The sequence below is a fragment of the Phoenix dactylifera genome, chromosome 11 (genome assembly GCF_051530095.1).
Source record: "Phoenix dactylifera cultivar Ajwa chromosome 11, Ajwa_hap1_PhDact_Kaust_v1.1, whole genome shotgun sequence".
In the NCBI taxonomy this organism is placed as follows: domain Eukaryota; kingdom Viridiplantae; phylum Streptophyta; class Magnoliopsida; order Arecales; family Arecaceae; genus Phoenix; species Phoenix dactylifera.
In genome coordinates, this window is record NC_143200.1 from 25210625 (window position 1) to 25231791 (window position 21167).

The 21167-nt window shown below is 35.4% G+C and overlaps 3 protein-coding genes across 6 annotated transcripts; 1 reads left to right on the forward strand and 2 right to left on the reverse strand.

The window, feature by feature from the left end:
- Positions 1–340: 340 nt before the first annotated feature.
- On the forward strand, positions 341–6513 carry LOC103707056 (uncharacterized). The gene is made up of 5 exons (XM_008791404.6): positions 341–522; positions 1011–1092; positions 1248–1416; positions 5874–5934; positions 6094–6513. The coding sequence occupies exons 2-5, from the start codon at positions 1056–1058 to the stop codon at positions 6277–6279; spliced, it is 453 nt and encodes a 150-aa protein (XP_008789626.1). The 5' UTR covers positions 341–522; positions 1011–1055; the 3' UTR covers positions 6280–6513.
- Positions 5874–20268, reverse strand: CRY3 (cryptochrome 3). 4 transcript variants are annotated; one of them, XM_088707416.1, is made up of 15 exons: positions 19143–19277; positions 18505–18693; positions 16268–17114; positions 15305–15444; positions 13549–13764; positions 13305–13445; positions 12751–12825; positions 12053–12169; positions 11921–11967; positions 11711–11787; positions 9839–9914; positions 9650–9719; positions 8258–8381; positions 8117–8166; positions 5874–7914 (listed from the first exon to the last, which is right to left on the reverse strand). In XM_088707416.1, exons 3-15 carry the CDS (start codon positions 16782–16784, stop codon positions 7717–7719), a joined length of 1848 nt encoding a protein of 615 aa, XP_088563542.1. In that variant the 5' UTR covers positions 16785–17114; positions 18505–18693; positions 19143–19277; the 3' UTR covers positions 5874–7716. The 4 variants fall into 4 exon arrangements, with proteins under 4 accessions (XP_088563542.1, XP_088563543.1, XP_088563541.1 ...); XM_088707417.1 differs by lacking the exon at positions 19143–19277 and adding an exon at positions 20133–20268 and having other exon boundaries at positions 16268–18693; XM_088707415.1 differs by having other exon boundaries at positions 16268–18693.
- LOC103707055 (putative plastid-lipid-associated protein 8, chloroplastic) lies at positions 19185–20265 on the reverse strand. Its single transcript, XM_088707419.1, has 2 exons — positions 20133–20265; positions 19185–19754 (listed from the first exon to the last, which is right to left on the reverse strand). Exons 1-2 carry the CDS (start codon positions 20221–20223, stop codon positions 19564–19566), a joined length of 282 nt encoding a protein of 93 aa, XP_088563545.1. The 5' UTR covers positions 20224–20265; the 3' UTR covers positions 19185–19563.
- Positions 20269–21167: the final 899 nt, after the last annotated feature.

Consider the following 21167-nt stretch of genomic DNA (forward strand, 5'->3'; position numbering starts at 1 on the left):
CAATATCCAATCCAATCCGAATAATTCGATCCGAATAAAAATTAATTAGATATATTCAGATATCCAAAGGTTTACCATTTACTAGAACAGGTTTAGAATTTTTGAATAATTTTTTAATCAAATTTAGGACGGATTATATAGAATTTAAATGGATTCAGATATATAATAAATTTTACGTTTAGCCAATCCGTTGCCATTTCTATCCTTTAGCCTAATGGGTCGGAGGGGTGGCAGCTTTCTTTAAGGTTGCATCGACCACCTTGTGCCCCCAACTCACTGGCGTACCTTCAACGCTAGGGGTAATGTTGTCATTTCACATATGCAAGAGCGAGTAAATAATCCGTTCACCCACGTTCGGCCGCCAACGGACCCTGTCGGCGGGCGAGCGAGCGAGCGGCTGGAGAGCGAGAGTAGGAGACTCCTCCTCCTCCTCTCCACTGCTTCCTTCCGCTCTGTTCTATCTATCTGTCTCTTTGATCTCTTCCTGTGGCCTTCTGAAAGGAAGGATTCAGTTTGTTTCAGGTAATTATAATTCTTGATTACTGTCTTCCTACTGGTTTTCTTGTCCTGAATAAGTGTTTGTTTTTTTAAATATTTCTTAAAGATTATTTTATCTTATTTTCTAGTATAATTAACGGTTCATTGAATTGCCTGAATGGAAGTTGCTTGAAACACGCTGTAATCTTTTTTAGTGATTCCGATTCGTGTTCTTGATTGAGCGTTGCGTGACTAGGGTTTGTGAAGATTCAGTTTTTTTTTTTTTTTCTCTTTTTGTTGTAGAAGCTGCTGATTTGAAACGTCAAGATGATAATTTGTTGGATTGTCTTGTAGGATTTGATTTTTGCTAGTTCAAAGATTGGGATCTGGACTTGAATTTCTGGAAATCGAATCATAAGAACGTTAATTCATGCTATCACATTATGTCTCGCTAAACTTCAAAATGTAATCATGGAAAATTATTTCTCTTTGTACAGTTTCTGATGCTTCCAAGTGATGCTTTTTTTATGCAGGGTATTTCTCTAGTGAAGTATTTTGGGTCCTGCTGTTCTTTAGAAATGGAGTACTTAATGAGCATGATGGCACATTCTTCAGGTCTTATAACTCTCCGACCAGAAATTCTTGAACGTTTGGTTTTTAATAGTTTGGTAACAAACTGTCCTTATTTCCATAATCTTGAAATGTATGTAGTTTGATGTGGCTTTAGTTTGATTTTATTTTATTTTTTCTTATTGTTTCCCTCCATGTAGTTACATATGTTTCCCAAGCAAGGCCGAAATGTAATGGAAAGAATTTGGAGGATGAAATGAAGGAGCTGGGAAAGTTGAGAACAGCCATCATGATGGAAAAATGCCAGAGTGGGGATGAAGTTGTCATCTGTCCTATACCAAGGAAAAGAAACACCGGGACCATATTTTTGTAAGTTTATGTCGCATACTTAACAAGACAGTTAAATTAACTGTTGAAGGAGCTTTTCTAGAATGTCTTGTGATTGATGGTTAGTTAACCTTAGCTTAGATACACAAGCCCCAACCATCTACACGGAGTTGGCACTAAAAGTAAAGGTACATACTCTATCAAGAGGAAGAAAAACTCGGTCTTGACTCTCTGTTATTTTTTGCCACATAATTACATAATTATGAAAGTTCATTATTAAAAAGATTATGATATGCTATATGATTGATAAATAGTTACCCGCGATGGTAAGTAACAAGCCTTGTCCCATATATGTGGGTTGGCGTGAAGGAGAGCAATGATCTTACCGTAGTTTGAGAGGATTTTATAGCTGACCATTAACCTAATGTCCATGCTATGAATCGGTGCCAAATTGTTGGCCTAGTCATCTTTAGATAAAGGGGGGTTTGACATGAAACCCCAAAGGATATTTGATTAGTAAGGGCCAGGGGTAGCCATATTTGCAGTTTGAGACTGTTTAACTATGGAGCGATTGTCCATAGCTCTTCAAGACTTTGAAGGAGTCTAGATGAAGAAGGAAGAAGTATGGTTCGCAGAGCTATTGCGTTTATCTTTAAAGTATAATCTACAAGCCAAACCACCAAACCGACCATCCTTATCAGCCTTATCTCAGCTGGTTGGCACCCTTTTCTAAGGGCTTGTTCTGAAGGAGGTCCAGGGCTCAAACCTCGTGGTTCACATTACACCACATTGCTCAAAAAACGGCCAAATGAATCTGCATGACTGTAGTCTAGATGACTTTTTTAAATATTTATTCTCTATAAGGTATAACCTAGAATAATACATTGTGATTAGTTGTAAGGAGCATGCCAATGCGTATATGATAAAGTTGAAGAATGCCATTAACTACTTCAATTGACGTGGTAAACCTTCCAAAAAATGTTTTAAATGTATGGAGATGAGTACTGATATGGGGGAGAGTAGGCCATTCTATAGGGTGATTCCGAAATTGTGGAGGCTTGGTCCGATCAAGCTGAGATCCAGAGTTGATGTTCACTTGTCTTTAGGAATTGATATAACTTGTGATGACTCTAGACAATCCAACATGCTGTTGCTTAAAATTCTATTTTATAGGTTTCTTTAGGACAGATAAGCTTTTGGTGAAATTTCATGCTAGAATATATTTTCTATCATCAGTTCATTGGTCTTTTTTGAATCAATTAGCATATTCTAATCTTGCAGATGTTGAATTGCTTTGGAATGTGAGTCTTGATGTTAAAGTATTTAGGATGTGAAAATCCATATTGCATCAGTTAACCAGTTCATTTTTACACCTTGAGACCAAGTATGGGAAGATGCAACAAGGTCTCTAATTGCTCCGTGAATGGTCAATGATTTTGATGTGATCTATAAGAAGACCACATCAGGAAATGCAGATGACCACTTGCATCAAATTGATCCCTACTTCCCTTTTTTTGAGAATAAGTTATGCAAGTCAATATTCTTTGCTGGGAGTGGGTCTGTACGAGTAGCCAAATAGGTGTTCCTTTATGATAGCAGAATAAGGATACATTTAGTATTGAAGGATTAGTATAGGATTAGTATTGAAGGATACATTTAACAGAATAAGGATGGTAGTCAAATTAGGCAATTAAATTGGTTTTTATGGAGATAAGTGATTGGAGAAGAGTTTTCTTTGTGACAGTAAAGCATGGATAGTATTAGTATGTAGGTGCTGTGGGGAGCTTTACTTCAACAAGAAAAGCTTGATGAGGCAGCTCTTCTTGACATATTTTTTAGCTATACCAGGAAAAATTATAACAATAAACATATATTTCTTTTTTTTTAATCATTCACTTGTTCTCTCTCATTGCTCTGAGCAATATCTCATCATGAGTTAGAGAATTGAGGTTTGTCATGCTATGTTTTTCTTAGTCTAATAATTATTTTGGACTGCTGAGAAGGATGAGAAAGGAGCTGAAAATTATATACCTAGTCCAGATTGAGAGCACCCATCAATATATATTGGTTCTTGAGGAACAAACCAAAAGCCAAGAAAGTCGCTGGCTGTCTGTAGCCTCAGCAGGATCGTCAGCTCCAGCCACAAATTGGTGTACCTGCTAGGCACAATTAACAGGTGCTAGCTCCATTTTCTTGATCATGTGTTTGTGCAGATTGTTTGAAATCTGTGAATACCTCATGGTGCAAGACCTCATTAACCACTAAGTAAAGGTGCCCATCATGCCTTTTTCTTTCTTATTGGTGCTTGCCAGCAGCTTATCCAGCATGCCCATAATCACATGAATATTTGAACCTTGCATGGTACTCAGGTTGATCCTATGAAGGTTACACGTTGTTACTTCCCTAGAAATATTTGGAGCAGGTTCCTTGTGCTATTATGCTAGCATTTTAGGTGATGCTATATTCATAATTTTAGTATCAAAGGCCAGATGTTTTACTGTGACCTCAAAAGTCAATTTTGGCCATTGGGATTTGAATAAGAGTCTTACTGAGAGCATCTAACATTTTTCCACTGATTTTCAATCAGACAAGGCTATGACTTGGCTTATGCAATATCCTTATTATTAGTTTTTTGATAGCTAAGGTCAAGACTGAATGAAGACAAGGTAGACTTTTATGGGTGCTTTTATAAAACTTGCAGTAAAGCAGGCTTTTGATGTTCTGCCCCCCTTTTTTTCTGAATATCAATGCTCTGAAAATGGTGTGGTCTCAGGCCATTTGCAAAGTTATGCATTATTCTTGAACTACGGAGAGGAGGACCGTAACATATTCCTTGGAAAAAAGGGATTTGCCAGGAATGTCTGGATTTTCTCCATTGATTTACAATTAGATGAGGCTATGACTTAGCATGTGCAATATCCTTATTATTATTATTTCTTTAATAGCTTGGATCAAGAGTACATCAAGTTTATGTAAACTTTCATTGACAATTTGGCAGAGATTCCAGTGAAGCATGCCATTGGCATTCTATCTTCGTCTCTCTCTCTTTTTTTAAAATTTTAAATACCAATGCTCTCAAAGTGGTCTCGTCTCCATCCAGTTATAAAGTTATGGACTCTTGTGGTTATTTGGATTGCTGAGACATGCAGGGACTTATAAACCATATAGATAATTTTACTGATATTACATGTACACTTTTCTCATAATCAGTGTTTTTTTTTTCTTTCATGATAGGTGAGGTCAAATATTAAATACTGTTTGTAATCATTTGATATTCCTTTTTTTGTGTATCCAGGGATATTGGTTGTTTTAAGTTTGAAAAACAGCTGATTAAAATTAATGCATACATTTTGGTATCGTCATTCTTGTTATCTATTATTAGTCAAGAAATTACCAGATTAAGGGTCAGATGAGGGGATCCGATAATGAATGTCAAAGTAATTATCATCCTAGTTGTTCCATGCCACCCACTCTTTCCATAGTAGTCATATCGCAGTTGAAGATATGCTTAGCTGGAGAAATTCAAGAGATTTGACTGAACTTTCTACATCGCAGATGGGAAATTTGAAACTCTAAGAAAATGGTAGAAGAATTAATGACTAGAAAATCATGGTTCAAGATTGATTTGATGACATGTTGGTTCAGTCCCAAGTGCTATATCTGACTAGCTCCCTTTCCCAGAAAAGTTAGAGAAACTGGGAGAATGTGAATAGGTTAACTTTCTGTTTGCAAGGAATCATATTATATTTCTCTCATTTATGAACATTGGTCATTGAAGGTGACAGAAACATAATCATGTTGAGAGAGCAGTTACATTGTTAACCCTTTTGGAGGTATTCTGCTCTCCAAGTAACAGCAAGGAAGGCATGCTGTTAACTTTGCTGTTTTTGCCAGCTCGTGAGGCTTAATGTTTTCAATTTTCATGTTTTGTTGTGTGCCAAACTACTGAGGTATATTGCTTTTCAGTCCTATTTGTTGCACGTGCCTGTGGGCATGCAGGCATATGCATGCATTAAGAATGTGCTATATTCTATAGCCAGCATTCAACTAGCCTAAGCAAACCTAGCCTTTTACCTTGGTCGCATTAAATAATTGTGCTCTGCAAGAGTTGGATTTTGATTGTATTTGAAGCACAATAAAGGATTTATATATTCTTTCAAGTTGTTAGAAAGTTAATATTGCTAGCTTAATCACGGAATATGAAGTTTTCACTGACCGGGCTTGATGTATTTGACAAGATTTTGAGCATTTAATTTTGATTCTAAAAAAATGCTTGTCAAGCTAGAATCTTTAGTTCGCCTAGTGTGTTAGTTGTTTTACATCGTCTCAACACTTGAGAATCTATACTCAGCATCATACTTATAGGTGCCTAAAATGTGAAGGCTGTCGTTTTGTTATTTTTGGCATATTTTTTCACAGCTGCAGGCATTTACTCTGTCATCGTATGGTACATCTGATTGCATTTCTTTTTATTGCACTAATACTTGTAAAGAATGCAGGTCAAGCAGAGACCATAATGAGCTGAAAGTTGTAGCAGATCCTGACATTATTATGAGCAAGGTCTGTGCTTATGCTTCTTACTACTTGCTGCATCTCCGCTGGATTCCTCTAGAATTCTCTTAGTTTTCTAGATTTTGTTTGCATTGGCTGATCAGAAAGTGTATGACCACAAGAAAAACTAGATAACAAGCTGAAGATGTTTTCTGCTATATTCTGCAGGCTTCACCACCCTGCTTTTCTTGTTCTCCACCAATCAGAGCAAGCAATCCTCTCATTCGAGATGCTCATTTCCGTGAGCCAAGGGTGCAAAGGGCCTCCCAAGTGCCAGTTATTGACAAACTTGCCGAGGATTTTGATTGTGCCAATTGTGACTCCACCATGCAAAATATCGTGACAATGGCCTGAAAGTTCTACCTCCATTTCCAATAATTCAAGGGGGATACCCTTTCTTACCCTGAAACTTTGTCAAGGTTTTTTCTTTTATCTGCAAATTGGATGGTGTATATATTGGAGTTTCGTTCTGAGGCTTCTTAAGTTATATTGTCCTCATCATGTTGGCCATCATGTATATATTTTGATGGCCACAATCTATGATCATGAGCCAATTTTGGTGAATAACTACCTCAATAATTTTGCATAGCTGGAAATGTTGCAGGGTGACCTATTCTACTTTGTGGTATAAATAATTTTAAGATCCTGGCTAATAAATTCCCGTTCCATCCGAGTATGATAGATATTTTTGAATCTTGGCATTTTTCATTGGATCAACACTACTATTGGCACTGAATTTTATACAAGCATATAATGATCCAGGTTTTATGATTTGTCATTTTGGTAAATCGGGTTTAAAGAAAAGCAACCAAATATTATTCTCAATGATTTGTCATTTTGGTAAATCGGGTTTAAAGAAAAGCCACCAAATATTATTCTCATGATGCTAATGATCCAGGTTTTATGATTTGTCATTTTGGTAAATCGGGTTTAAAGAAAAGCAACCCAATATTATTCTCAATGATTTGTCATTTTGGCCTTGTTTCCTAGAAGCTGGCAATTAAAAAGTCGGGCTGTTTCTTGTACCAGAAACATGAGCTGCTTCACTTGTTAAATTTAAGAAGTTCCAAGTGTTCAATCTCTAATTTGAAAATGGTGGCTTCTAGCAAGTTTGAGATGCGAGGATAGGAGAAAAAAGAATACAAAATTCAATGGACACATTTAGTTCCTACAAAGCAGAGATTTTTAGTTGGAAATTTGATGGTCGGCTTGTATGCAACTTGAATTCCTGAACTTCTAGTTAGGATGTATTTCCTTCCGAATAACTTGACCCAACTCCAGTAAATGTTTACTTCCACATAACTCTTGACTGGCATCCAAATAATAGTGTTGCTCACTTTGGTGTGGTCACAGAAGGAATAATCTGATCTTTGGTCTCTCTCTCTCTCTCTCTCTGGAGAAATGTTTGCATATAATATAATTTGAGCGGATGTTTTTCTTTTCAAGTTCCAGAGATCTTACAAGCAACCAGATTATGGTTCAACAATTATCTGGATCCAAATTAGATTGGTTGCTATTTGCTGACAATCTGCAGTGGAGTTAATGCACTATTACAAGTAATGAAGTCAGTTCTATATTTATGTAACTTATTCCAAGTTCAAGCAAAAAGAAATCATCAGAGACATCTGATGTTCTGGCATGATGTTATTTCATTCTGAATTCTGGTAATGAATCATCATAAACTACTGATCTTTTAGTTTCTATTCAATGAAACACTAGTTGAATTCTGGTTATAAAAAAAAAAATCTTCATATGCTGTCATTTTATTGCATTATCAGTATATGGGGCCTCTCATCCTAGGTGCATATTGTTCCGTCTCCCATTACCTCTTTTGGCATGATCATTCCTCTGATTTGTATTCTCAAACTTTAAAGGTACAACTTGCTTAATATATGATTGTCCTGGGAAGTTCCTTCTCTCCTTTGGAAGCGCTCGTAGCTCTGGCAACCAGTAAGCAACATACTCACCTTCAGGATCATAGGTTTTTGCCTGCACAAAATTGTCAATATTAAATCTTGATTCTCTGAAGTCCGGGACGTGAACTTGATTTATATCACAATAAAAACTAAATTTAAAACAACCTCTTCACTAGGAAATAATATGGGAAGAATTCCTTCTTAAATTCAAAGGTGCTAAAGTATGGGAAAGAAAACAGTAATCTGAACATCATAATAATGTCAGCTGCACTTACTTGTTTTGGGACACTAAAATACCGATCTTCTCTTGGGTCATTACCAACTCCTGTTACAAACAAATGAAGACACTTATATTGTTCTTTTTTCTTATACAAAAAGCAAAAACCTATGTGTATTAATTTTTGGTGAACACCAACCTGCTCCATAAGTCCAGTTACCATAATTTGATGCTGGATCATAATCCAAGAGACATGTCTCAAACCACTCAGCTCCCATGCGCCAGTCTATGCCCATATCTCGAACCAGAAATGAGCAGACGATCTACAAATAAAATAAAAAGGCAACTTATGAATTGATTTTTCACTCCAATCATACAGTTATAGTGAATTTTTATTTGTACTGAAGAATGAAATCGATTGTTCAATAACATGTTAAAGCAAGAGGTATCTGAAGTAACAGAAATTTTTTGCTAGTAACAGATGAGTCAGCAAAAGATGCAGAAATCCAGCAAAAATTTGAAATACATGGCTGATTCTGGTAGAACAAGAGAGATCCACTTTGTTAGATTCGCTTAAAAAAACCAAGAAGCTCCCATCCCTTTAAGCAGAGGAACCTGAATGCATGTGCCTGTTCTCTCTCGTTCATCTTTCTTTTGATTGGACAAGCTTTTGTTTTTCTTCTCGGGTATCAAAAATAAAAAAATCTGATATACCCAAAAATACTATTAAAGCAATGAAGCAGCTAAATTACAGTTCTGGGCATGCAGGCCCCATGTTTGTGCACACCAGACTGTAATAATTAGCAGGATTTTAGGGCAAATGAGCATTTTAGCAGCCTTTCAGACAAGAAAACAAACTAGATGCCAGAAAAATTATGAACAAGTTATAAATCAAGAACTTGGTGGAAGAGGAAACGACTATAAAATCAAAATCACACCATAAGAATACTTATTCTGCCGATCATTATCTAAAAGTATCTGATAACCAATATGAAGTTCATGCTACAGCAAGAACAACAATGCCATCAAAGCTTCTGAAATATGCGGGCATGGTGGTTATTGCTAAGAAAAACAAGTTTTTGATGAATAATCGGTCTTCTCATTTCATAGGACTTTGCCTTTGATAGGAATCAATGAAGTAAGATGCATGAAACCAAGGCCAAATGGATTCAGTTTGATCAATTGTCTACATTTGAGGACAAATAACTAATATCTTTGACTGGATGTAAAAAATTCTAAATGCTTTGATCTCTACATTTGATGAAATGGTAACTGCTAGAATGATCTAATGCCTTTGCATGATGTATACTCTTTTCTGCTGTTAAACTTCAATCCAATATATATATATATATATATATATATATATATATATATATATATATATATATATATATATATATATATATATATATATATATATATATATATATATATATATATCAACCTGAACAAAACTGCAAATCAGAATTTTCCTCTCATCCTTTACAAAAGATATATAAATAGGTCCTTCAGTGTAAACTTTTCTTTATAAAACTTCCATTGTCAGAGTTGACAATATTAGGAATGGATCCCTCAAAAAACAGAGAAGTACCTGACGCCCCCGGTTTGACATGAAGCCAGTGGTACATAGCTCTTTCATGTTCGCATCAATGAGAGGATAACTATGAATCATAAAAATAGGCGGAAAATATCAAAAGACAACTTACTGCATAATTCCAAGTTGTTCAAAACACAAAACCAAATATGAAATGAAACAGAAGAAATAAAATATTAAAGATACCCTGTTCGGCCATCTCTCCAAGACTCAAATAGTGACTGATCTTGGCTCCATTTGATCATCACTTTTCTTGGACCCCCTGAAAAAAAAGAGTAGATAACCAACTCTGAGACAAAAAGATAATATGAACATGATTCAAAATCTATTTCTGCCTAAAACTAGGATGGATGTTTACTTTGGATCTACAAGTAGAGCACTCAAGCAGTGTATCAATTTCAGGGAATTATGCTTGGATCATCATAGAAGGAATTCAAGGAAAAGTTAACTGAAACCAACAAGTCAACAGAACATGCATCCTACTAGGAATTCTATCGAAATCGTCAATGCTGCACAATCAGAGTTAACAATAGACTGGTAAACGTACCAAAGGTCCAAACTTGTATATAAGTTATTAGGGAGAGCACTGAAAGGGGCAGTAAAACTGGCAATGTCAATACACGAGAAATGACTGTCTTGAACATAGAGATCTATCACAAACAGTTATTAAAATGCCAAGAGCAAAATTCTCTTAGCTACAGAAAGAAAAGTTCTATATTGCTATTAATCATTTAAAGGCTGCCTTTAATTCCCGGAAGATGAAAGTTTTCAAGTATCATCAAGGATACGATACTGTAAACGGATGGCAGCACTCCAATCATTACTCAAAAAGGATGCTGAAACTGGTAAAAATTGGCACGAGTTTGCAAATTATTTTATTTTATCTATAAATAAATACTAAATAATGTATTACTAAGTGAATATCAAATATGCTTCCTATCATCCTTCAGGCACTATGTTCACTGCACACCAGCATCCAGCTCAAATATTCCATGTCAGATATGTATCTGTGAATCAGATATGCATTAAATAGTTATATACTCATAAAATTCTCCAAATCTGACCTGTACATATTGGTAGAAAGTTGGAATTTTCAAACTACGAGTTCAACCAACCATAATGTCACTGGAAGTGGATTTCTGCCTTTAAGAGGTTGGTAAAGTACATGGGTATAAAAATAGCTTTGCAGTATTGTGTTTCATATATCCTTAAGTTCAATTTGGAGTTTGGATGAGAAAGATGTTCATGGAAAGACCTTAACAAATTATATTTCTTAGTGTATTATTTTGCTTATAATGAAAAGGGAAAATATATAATTTACTTTACATAATTTTATTTTTTCGTTTATTTCACCATTTCTCCTTTTCTTGCTCTTGCCTAATTAGATGCTTGGATACATGTCAAAATTTGACTATCACATCTGTATCCATGCAGCAATATTCAGGTAGTACATACAACTGGATCATAAAACCTCATATTAAAGAAAAAAAAATACTCAGGTACACCACATATCCTAATGACATTATGAACGAAAATGTTCACAGCCTTTTCCTTCTAGCATGTATCTTAAGTCCTAAATAAAAGAATAATGTGATTATCTACAAGAAAAGAAGGGCATAATATGATCAAGAACACCTAAAGGTGAAAAGTTTACTGATAGATCAGAATTAAAAAGTTACTTTTGCCCTTGCATTTGGAACTACTTTTAGTACTTGATGGTAATTAGAAAAATTGACTTTTCTTAAATGTTTTTGTAGCACTTCATGCAAATTTCAAGACATTGTTAGAATATACATGAATAGATTTGTCTAATTCTATGTGATTAAGTACTAGAACCCTAGATTGTTGTATGAATTGTATATAAGAGAATGAATCCTTCTACAATACACTAATCAATCTACAACCTGTATGTTTTGATGCTAGGTCCTCTCCTAGTGCAATGTAGCAGATGAATTACAATAGGATAGCCATAAGCTAAAGTGATTTTATATTTCTATTATCTTGTGGGGCAACTTCCACAAATAATAACGGCAATTATGATTGTAAAAAAAAATGTACCTAGATGAAAAATTGAATTTCCATATTTTATTGAAAGAAACCTGAAGTAGTCCCTCCATATCAGCTCAAATAGAACCCTGGAATCACAACCTTAATATCAACAAAAATTTGCTGTTGCAATTGTAGTATCATTGCTAAGTCAAGAACTAAACCCCATGTTTCAGTTTGCAATTGGGAGCAACTTATTTACAAAAGTTGAAGATACATTACCAGTATGTTGAATCATTTGCCAAGCGCTTCTTCTCGTATCTCTTTACCTAACAAATGTAATGAAAACAAACATGAGAAGGAGACTCAAACTGTACACTATTTGGGCCAATCAATCAGTAGGAGATTTCAAACCTCTTCATAGATATAACGTGGAGAAAGACTACCAAAAGCAAGCCATGGAGAGAATTTTGTGGAATAATCTGGCCCTAACATACCATTCCTTGTCTCCTTGTAAACCCTTAACATGTCCTGCACGAAAACATATCACAGGAATAGAAATAACTTAATTATTAAGACTCATTGACAATATAACAACAACAACAATAAAAGGCAAGCACACTTTAAATTGCCGAAATTCAAATTTAGCAGATTATATAATGGCAAATATAGAAGTTATATGTCAATATTTTATTTACAGAGGAAACCATGATTAACCTCTAAATGATTTCAGATATGAATATATCTGGATAACCATTTTCAAGATAATTGCATTCTTTCATGCATATGTAGTGGCATGTTCCAATATATGTTGTATATGACAAACTACAGTGATCAGAAAGATGATAACTCAAAGTACCAGAACCTTCAGTATATAAGACAAAAATGACAATAACAACAGAGGCAGCTAGTTTTATGTATATCAAACATTTTTTCCAACCTGCCACCCCAAATAAATGGGATCAGACCTTTTTTTTTTCTTTTTGTCATGATCATACATATTCCCTCACTATTGCACTGATGCAGACATTTTTATTTTTTCCAAAAAATAGAGTTGGCAAGACAGAAATTCACATATCACCTTCTAAATCACTCTTTCTCAGAATACTTACAGTCTTCCAGAAATATTCATGAACCCTACACAAAGCTGCATTCTCACCTCCGACAAAGTGTATTCCTCGTTCAAACTGCATATAGAAAGGCAATCATCTTTAGTTTATAATGAATTTATATTTATCCATGTTATACATAGAAGACTAAATTCACAACCCAGAAACTAATCTAGAATATATAACTCTAAGAATTTGCAAGAATCATATTTCAAGCTTACTGCATAAGACTTAACATGTCCATTGAGAAGAAACAAATAACTATAGAAGAATATATAATATGTATCTAAATATCATGGAGAAGAGAAGAAGAACCATAATGATAAACATAATTTGCAGATGTATAGATACTGAAGGGCACAATATATGCCATTGCATTACCAATGAAGATAAAAACAAGGGTAAGTGGGGAGGGAGGCCAACAAATCATTCCAGCAACAACTCTTAGATCATTAGATAAATGCATCAGTGCCGTCAGATAAAGAAGGTAAAAGAAACACTAAAACTTCTATGCTCTTAGATTAAGAGATATAAATGGTAGAACATCATGGACCTGCCTTTTTCTCGTAGTGTCCTAGTTGTTCAAGTGTAGGAATGGTTCCCTGTCCACCAATTTCATCCAAACTACTGCCGGGTAGTGGCCCAAGTGATGCTGGCAACTTGAAGCAACTCCTAATTGAACACTTCGATTCAACAGCCTGTGAAATGGACCAAAAACAAAGACCTATGTTTGTAGGCTATCGGGCTAATGCAAAATATGAAGATGATGCTCATCCAAGAAAAAAATAAATCTAAATTTACCTTACGAAACTGTGTATATACATCTGGTAAATTCTTTGCTTCAAATGGAAGATCGTCTATATGGTACATTGTGCTTCCCCATATAAGTTGTAGCTTAGGATATACAGGTTTATGTTTCAAAGATTCTCCCTCACATACCGCTAATTGATGCAAGCCTTTGCAAACAAGTCGTTCAACAAGAAGCTCCTCGCTGCAAGTTTCTTTGTGAGCATAAACCTGATACCATCAAAGTGAAACTCATCTAAGAAATACTAACACTAAGCAGAGTGTCAATTTAAAGGAAAAAAAAACTTATTTAAGTAGGTCCTTAGTATTCTTAAGTATGATTGAAGTGTGCAATTATTGCCTTGTTAGTTATGCATTTATGCAGATCAATAATCATGTTCTTCATGAAGAATTCCAGAAATTATGGCCACCTGATCGTTTACAATTCTCCATATTGCCAGTCACCATTGTGCATCAGGAAAGATGACAACTGATGCACATTCAGATCATGAGAACATATAAAATGCTTAAAAGACCTGTCTCATACTGTTCAAGCTCAAGTATTCTGAATGAGAAAATAAGAAAAAAGAACTTGAAACATGACATTATGAACAAACAAATGAAAGGACTGTTTTGGACGTGGTTGGGGAGAATGGTGACTTGAGATGTCTCTGGAAAGTAGAGAGGCTTGAATATGCATCAACGAGTCTATCTACATGGTGATCTGGATGAAATTCATGAACAAAGATGATAAAAGTTTAGGTTGACAAAGATTTGGCAGTTATACAAGCATATGGCAAGGCACCTCCAAATATATCAGATGACTGTATTATGGTTGTAGTTGTTCATATTCTATATCTAACCACAAGATGTCTCTGCATTTCACGCCCCTGCTTTTCTTAGTAGAGTGTAGTTAGCAAACAAGGTGTAATGTTCTGGTCAATGTATAAATTTTTGAACATCAAACTTTTTTACCTTATTATCAACATTTTTCATTTTATTTTTTATAAACCAAAGACATGACTATGTTTCCTAAAGTCATCTTCTATATACTGACACTGACATATGTCAATTTAAAGTGTTAGAACTTTCACCACTGCTATTCAACATGTAAAACAGCAGTTACTCTAAACAATCCATTCCTGCACATTCATGGATAGTAAAGCATTGCTTTAAATCAAATAACATACAAAGTTAATTTTGACACTTTTCTTGAGTTATATATTTTTCTAGGTCAGGAACAGGAAATTTTGATACTCTGAGTACTTTTTACTTAGTAAATGCATGAAGGAGCCTCTATGTACGGTATTCAGGATTGAAAAATGAAGGAAACATGACACCCCATTATACCAAACTTCTATATCATTCATAATTATTTTTATGTCAAAGAAAACAGATTCTATGGCTAATCTGGTGAGGGATTCCAAACTCAGAGTGGATCAAGAAAAATTAAAAAAAAATCAGCCAAGGTACTGCTATACAAATTCTTGGAGCTTTCAAAAGAAATCCCAACAAAACATCTTTGAGCTTAGGCCATAACTGTATCTGACATCAGTGCAATTTCGATACATAGCATTTTACTGAAGAGTATTATGCAAGCTTTCACTTCACATGTGGTGAGTCTAATTCCATGCCTGTCTAGCAGCATAATGAAGGATCCCAGATGAAAACAAAAGAAGAAATCATGGAGACAGAGGAGCATTCAAAGATAAATATATTGAAAGAATGCACACACACAGAGGCATAAAAGGGTATTTTATAGATTAATAACTGTATGGGCTCCAAGAGCTTTTGCAACTGAAGGAAGGATGTCCTCAGGCTTTCCATGTCGTACTAGCAAGTCTAATCCACGCTTCATCAAATTCTTTTTCAAGTCAGCAAGACTTTCTATCAGAAACTGTGCTCTGAATGCTGTTGACAATTATAAAAGAGTATGTCAAGTACGTAAAAAAAGCAATAATGAGTAATTGATAATATAAAACAGCTATGCGATGCAATAGATGAGAGCAAGATTCTAGACATCAATGTGCTTAGATTAAAAAATACAGTAAATGATAATCATGCTTGTTAAACTTTGAATTTTCAAAAGTCACTAACTACGTTTGTAAAATTGCAAGATGTTTATTGAGAACCAAGTCTAAGCACACTCTATCAGCAATTTTCATTACATATGAACACATTCTAATGTGTTTCCCAGCTAAGGTCGTTTCCTGAGCTTGGTTACAGCTGTGACCCCAGGACTCCTACTTATTAAAAAAAAAAAAAGAAAAAAAAAAGATCATTGTGATATATGGTGCAACAGAAGATAAGTTTCAGATGGTCTTTCATGCAGTTTTTTATAGCAGACTTAATGCATTCATCTGAAAAATACTGACAAATCCAATGTTTAAATACATAAAAATGGCAAGTGAAACATTTTTAGTGATTAATATGGCAGTTATCCGAAAAATGATTTTTCAGATCGTTCGCATCTGAATTGCTAAATTCACTGATTTCCACTTGCGATCCCAAAACGTAATACCTAAAGAAGCAAAAAGAGAAATAGTAAAGCCCATCACAACAATAAAATGTCTACAGTTTGAGCTATGTTTTCAAAATTTTTGTGCAAAACCCCAAGAATTGATCAAATAACCATGTGTCACATTGCTCAATAGTCAATACAGCGCATTAAAAACACTAAGATCATTCCAGCAGAAAACAGAACCAATATAAGTGACTCAATGAACCTCCTTACCTCCAGTTTTTGGAAATCCGAAGTAATGGGTAGTCCCAAAATGGCGAGGGTCCACACAGTACACCGGTAAGACGGCATCAGATGCCGCCAACGCCCGGATCAGCGCCTCGTTGTCCAGAACCCGGAGGTCGTTTCTAAACCACATGATGGCGATCCCGGTGCCGTTCCGCTTCAAATCGGGAGAGGAATGCCTCCCGAATGCCTCCTCGGAAGCCGCGGCGACCTCCTCGGCGCTCAGTCCCGGGACTGTATGGCACCGCGCCTGCCGGCGATCGTCAGGCCGGGAAATGAGATTCGAAGCCAAGCTCATGATGAGATGGGAATTGAAGGGGAGTGGATTTGGAGTGCAAGCGAAGGCTCTGGAAGGGAGTAAGGAAGGAGAGAAGGGAAGGAGGAGGAAGGGCATGGTGTTCGCCTTCCGACCGGGGAAAAAAAAAAGAGGCAGGGAGGGCAAGGAAGAGGGAAGCGCGGGAGGAGTTGCCACGTGTATATGGCGGAAATGATTACGTGGCGCCATTATTAGCCTAGAGAAAGAACTTTGGTGAGCTGATGAGTTGTGGATTCTTCGATTTGCTGCGAACCGTAACGCAGCTTATGACCACACGTTCTGGCGGGGCCCACGAGACATTTGCTGTGATCGGTGCAGAGTACCATGCAGCAAATCCGAATAATGAACGACTGCCACGTCGGACATTGTAAGAAATGTTCGCAGCACTTTTTAACGGGCACGGCCTCACGGATGCTTACGGGAAGAGTTTGCTCTTGCGTGCATTACTGTTTGCACGAATCTCGGCATTCTCTCAGATACCCGCACCCCTTCTGAAATTAGTTTCACTTACAGTTTGCCCTGATGACGATATTTTTGAAATTCAATTGAATAAAAAAATCATAAATTTGTTCAAAAGCTATACTGTTGTAAAAATATCTATCGGGAGCTAGCTTTTACATTCAAATTTTTTTATTTCGACTATTTTAACCGGAGCTTCCGGGAAAATTATGGACAAGAAAGAAAAAAAAAACTTCAATTAGGGTAAAGTAAATTGGTTGGTGTATGAAAGATAGAAAGAAAGGAAAATAATTTTACAAGAGTTTTAGTTCCGTTCGCTCCATAACGGAAGAAAGAAAAAAAAATTATATTTTTATAAATAAACCAAACACGAAGAAAAGAAGAGTATAGAAATTATCACTATTCGGCAAAGTAGCCGCTGTGTTCTTCTTCATCAAGAAAAACAGATGGGCATAGCATTAATTTATGATGAAGCAAATTTTCTATCGGTGATGGGTTGTACAAACTTTTTAGCTCAAATATAATGTGCAAAGAGCTACGCAACCAATCATCAAAAAAAAGCAAAAAAAACATAAAATAACCTTGCCAACTTTTAATCATTTGAAACTTTCATTAATTAATTTCTAAATAAAATTTTTATTTGTGAAAAAAAACAAAAACTTGTTTCTGCAAGGGTAATTTTTATTCAATATGTTTTTATAAAATATATAGTACATCCCCCACAGTATTGCTCTCCTTAGTTATCTTACCATCACAATGCAAACTTAGAGCTCCATAAATGGCCCAACTCATAAATTTTATGAAATCCCAAATGCTATGTTGGATGCATAATTCGGTGGATAATGAAATGGCATAGTATAGAATTACTTGTGTTATTGCTAATTCCTTAAGATGAGTAATCATCTCCAATGAGTCATTTAAATTTTACTAGGAGCCTGACTTTCCTTTTGTTCTCGAGCAAGCTTCTTTCCTGTTTGTTGAGTAATTTTGTTTTTTGAAAACTATATTACTTTTAAAAGATATTGAAAGAACATATTTGCCCTGGCTCTGAAAAAATTTCCAGCACCTTCATGAATGGACGATCGAATATCTCCATAATTCTCATTTCCTTATGATCTTTGAAATACTTCATGTGTTGTTGGAGGGTAAAGAAACTACATAATGTTCATGTAACCAAAAGTTTCCAAGCAATGCATTATAAGAAGTACTTGCTTTGACAGCAAATAACTTTGCTTCAAAAGATAAGCTCCTAAAATTAATAAATCAAAATATTGACCTAGCGACCTTCTTGCATGCTAACTTAAATTCTAAATCACAACTTTTTCAGAAATAAGGTGGTGAATGGACAAGTTTATACGATTCCTCAAAAGTCATAAATTTGACTAAGGAACAAAAAATATAAAATATATAAAAAAAAGGAATCAATCTCATTAAATCAGTTTATGCTTACCGCAACAATCTGAAACATTTAAAATGTCATGATTATCTTAACCATATATCATGCTTCAACAAAAGTTAGAGTTGATATATGTTCTTGATGATCCTTGGGAATTCAAGACTGACTTTGATTAATTGAATGCAAAGGAAGTCTTATATGGTCATGTGGCAAATGGTCTTAAGTTGTTTCAGTTATAAAGACCTGCAGTCAATGTAAACCACGGATTCCATTAGTAATACATGAAAAATCATGATCAATGATTTGATCTATAAAGAAAAATATAGTGGAGAAAAAGAAACAAATTGACATGTTTTGACATAAAAATGTCCAATGTATAATCACAATACACGCTTTGAAAGTAAATAAGCATAGTTACATAGACAAATTACATACAAATCACTTTGGCATATCTTTCAATCAAATTCACCATACGGAGGAGAGATTTATTGGTAATTTCACTTGAGATTGGCATAACCTATGATTCAACAAGATGGCAATTTTGAACAGGTGCCAGCTCTCATGGTAATTTTGTCCAAGTTTAATCAAATTCACCATATGATCCAACAACATGGTAATTTGCACTTTATTTATCTCTATAAAATGAATTAAACAACCAAAAGGAAAATCTCAAATGATTATAAGAGACTTACAGACCAAAAGTAGGCAGGCAGCTTTAGCAAGGGTGTCACCAATTCCAAAAGGTGTCACAAGCTTGTCTTCAGATTCTTTTTTTATACAACATGAAAATGTTCGACTTCAATATAGATAAACTAAAACAAAAGCAATTGCACCATGGAATTAGGTTCAACCATCTGAATCACACATTATCATTCTCAAATGCCGCCTCATTATTCCTCACAATCACGAAAGGTTATACTACATGATATAAGCCATAGGACCACATATCTAAAAAAGTCAGCTGTTTTAGAATATCCATGGCATCACGGAGGACATTTGAATCACTTCCCTGGGAAAGGAAATGGCAAAATTACAAGTTAACAATAAAGAATGGAAAATATATAATAGGGAACATGTTCTTTCACTGAAAAGGATATGCAAATATGGCTTTCATTATCCTCGTCTTAGAAAGACAAAAAGAGAACCTCTAGAACCCTTCCCTAGCCTGATCTTCTCGTCGATGTAGGTTATTTGCAACTTTACCTCACTCTCACCACCATACTGAAACCCCAGTGAGCCAATCTTTAGTTTAGGGGGTTCGAATATGACTTGAATCAATTTATCATCCAATACTTTCAGTGTACCTAAAAAACCATCAAGAAGACCGAAAATCAACCAATAACGCCATCATATGAATCATTGTCCCTAGCAAAGTCAGGGCATTTTCTATTATGGACATTAAAAAGGAAGAAGTGACATGGAAATTACAGCAAATAGAGATTGGTTAATTTACATGCATACAGGGCATTTGAGGTCCTATCAACTTTACCTTGTGGGGCTTATGTTGAGTAGAGTATATCTAAAGTATGATCAATCCTATGCATGTCTGAACATGCGCATGGAAATCATGATATATATCTCAATTTTTTATCGACAGTACGGAGGCAGAGTAAACAATCAAATGACACTTATACAATGCACAAAGAACAAATGTGCATCAACTATGTCTAAACGATTGTTACCTTTTAAGGATACTTCTCCATCAAGGAAACCGAAGGCAGAGAATAACACCATGTTTCTCACAGCATCTGGGGCTTCCACAACTTGCACCATTTCATTTGTTTTGAAGACAAGGCGTCCAAAAGCACTCCGGTAACCTCCACCAGGAGATGTTGGCCTTGAACAGTACACAACATCCCACTCTGAGCAACATGTATAACATAATAACGACTCAGGCAACGACTGAGGAGATAAGTGAAAAATAATGTCATTGTCTTCTTTATATTCGATAATTGGGTAAACTACAGCAGTATTTCACATGCAGTCCTCTAAAGGCTGGCTTAATTAGTTCAGTAATTTGATGAACACATTCAAAAAGGTGAGAAAATTGGAGTATTTAGTATTAGCATTTTCAGAAGCCATCAGAACATCCAAAATTCACCTAATTATTATGGGAAAAAAAAGTAGGGTGAGGATTTCAAAAATTTAAGGACCACATAGAGCATAAATTAGGGATAGCTCATGAGTCATCTAAATTATTTTATCTGAAATGTCATGCATTGAAAGCATTTATTCAACCTTTTACCTCCAAATATAAGGGGGCATTTAACAGGCTCATCTACGCAATATTTTTCCAGCTGTAGTGCCGCACCAGCTACCTCTTTGTGCCCATCCTTGGTGAGCAAAACTCCTCCATCAGTCCCCTTCACCTAGAGACAGTAAAGTTATGTCATCACATTCAGATTGAAAATATCAACAAGATAAAATTGATAGCAAAAGAGAAAATGGGTAAATAATTTAGGAGCAATTTGAGGACAATTTCCAATTCAGATGGTCTGGTCTTAGATATGAAATAACTGGAAAGAAATGGACAGGTGGTGAAATAGAAAAACAAGTCTTAAGAATACAAGCAAAGACCAAATCCCTTTTTCCAAGTCGTAGTCATAAACAATGCAATCCATTTGAATATCTTCTCAAAACTTCTCTTTTACAATGTGAGAATAAAGTTGCTAAAATAATTTTCTTTGCCCAAAACCCATTTTTAGGGGCAAAAAAGG

What these genes read in the sequence shown, in the direction of transcription:
- LOC103707056 (XM_008791404.6), top strand. Translation starts at nt 1,056, where the DNA reads ATGGAGTACTTAATGAGCATGATGGCACATTCTTCAG. An exon ending in CATGATGGCACATTCTTCAG is followed by an intron (nt 1,093 to 1,247) that starts GTCTTATAACTC and finishes CCCTCCATGTAG; the next exon opens with TTACATATGTTTCCCAAGCA. An exon ending in CTGACATTATTATGAGCAAG is followed by an intron (nt 5,935 to 6,093) that starts GTCTGTGCTTAT and finishes TATATTCTGCAG; the next exon opens with GCTTCACCACCCTGCTTTTC.
- CRY3 (XM_088707417.1), bottom strand. Translation starts at nt 16,784, where the DNA reads ATGGCGCCACGTAATCATTTCCGCCATATACACGTGGCAACTCCTCCC. An exon ending in TGTCAAACCGGGGGCGTCAG is followed by an intron (nt 8,382 to 9,649) that starts GTACTTCTCTGT and finishes TTTTATTTGTAG; the next exon opens with ATCGTCTGCTCATTTCTGGT. An exon ending in TAACTGGACTTATGGAGCAG is followed by an intron (nt 8,167 to 8,257) that starts GTTGGTGTTCAC and finishes TGTTTGTAACAG; the next exon opens with GAGTTGGTAATGACCCAAGA.
- LOC103707055 (XM_088707419.1), bottom strand. Translation starts at nt 20,223, where the DNA reads ATGGTGCAAGTTGTGGAAGCCCCAGATGCTGTGAGAAACATGGTGTTA. An exon ending in TGGAGAAGTATCCTTAAAAG is followed by an intron (nt 19,755 to 20,132) that starts GTAACAATCGTT and finishes ATGGTTTTTTAG; the next exon opens with GTACACTGAAAGTATTGGAT.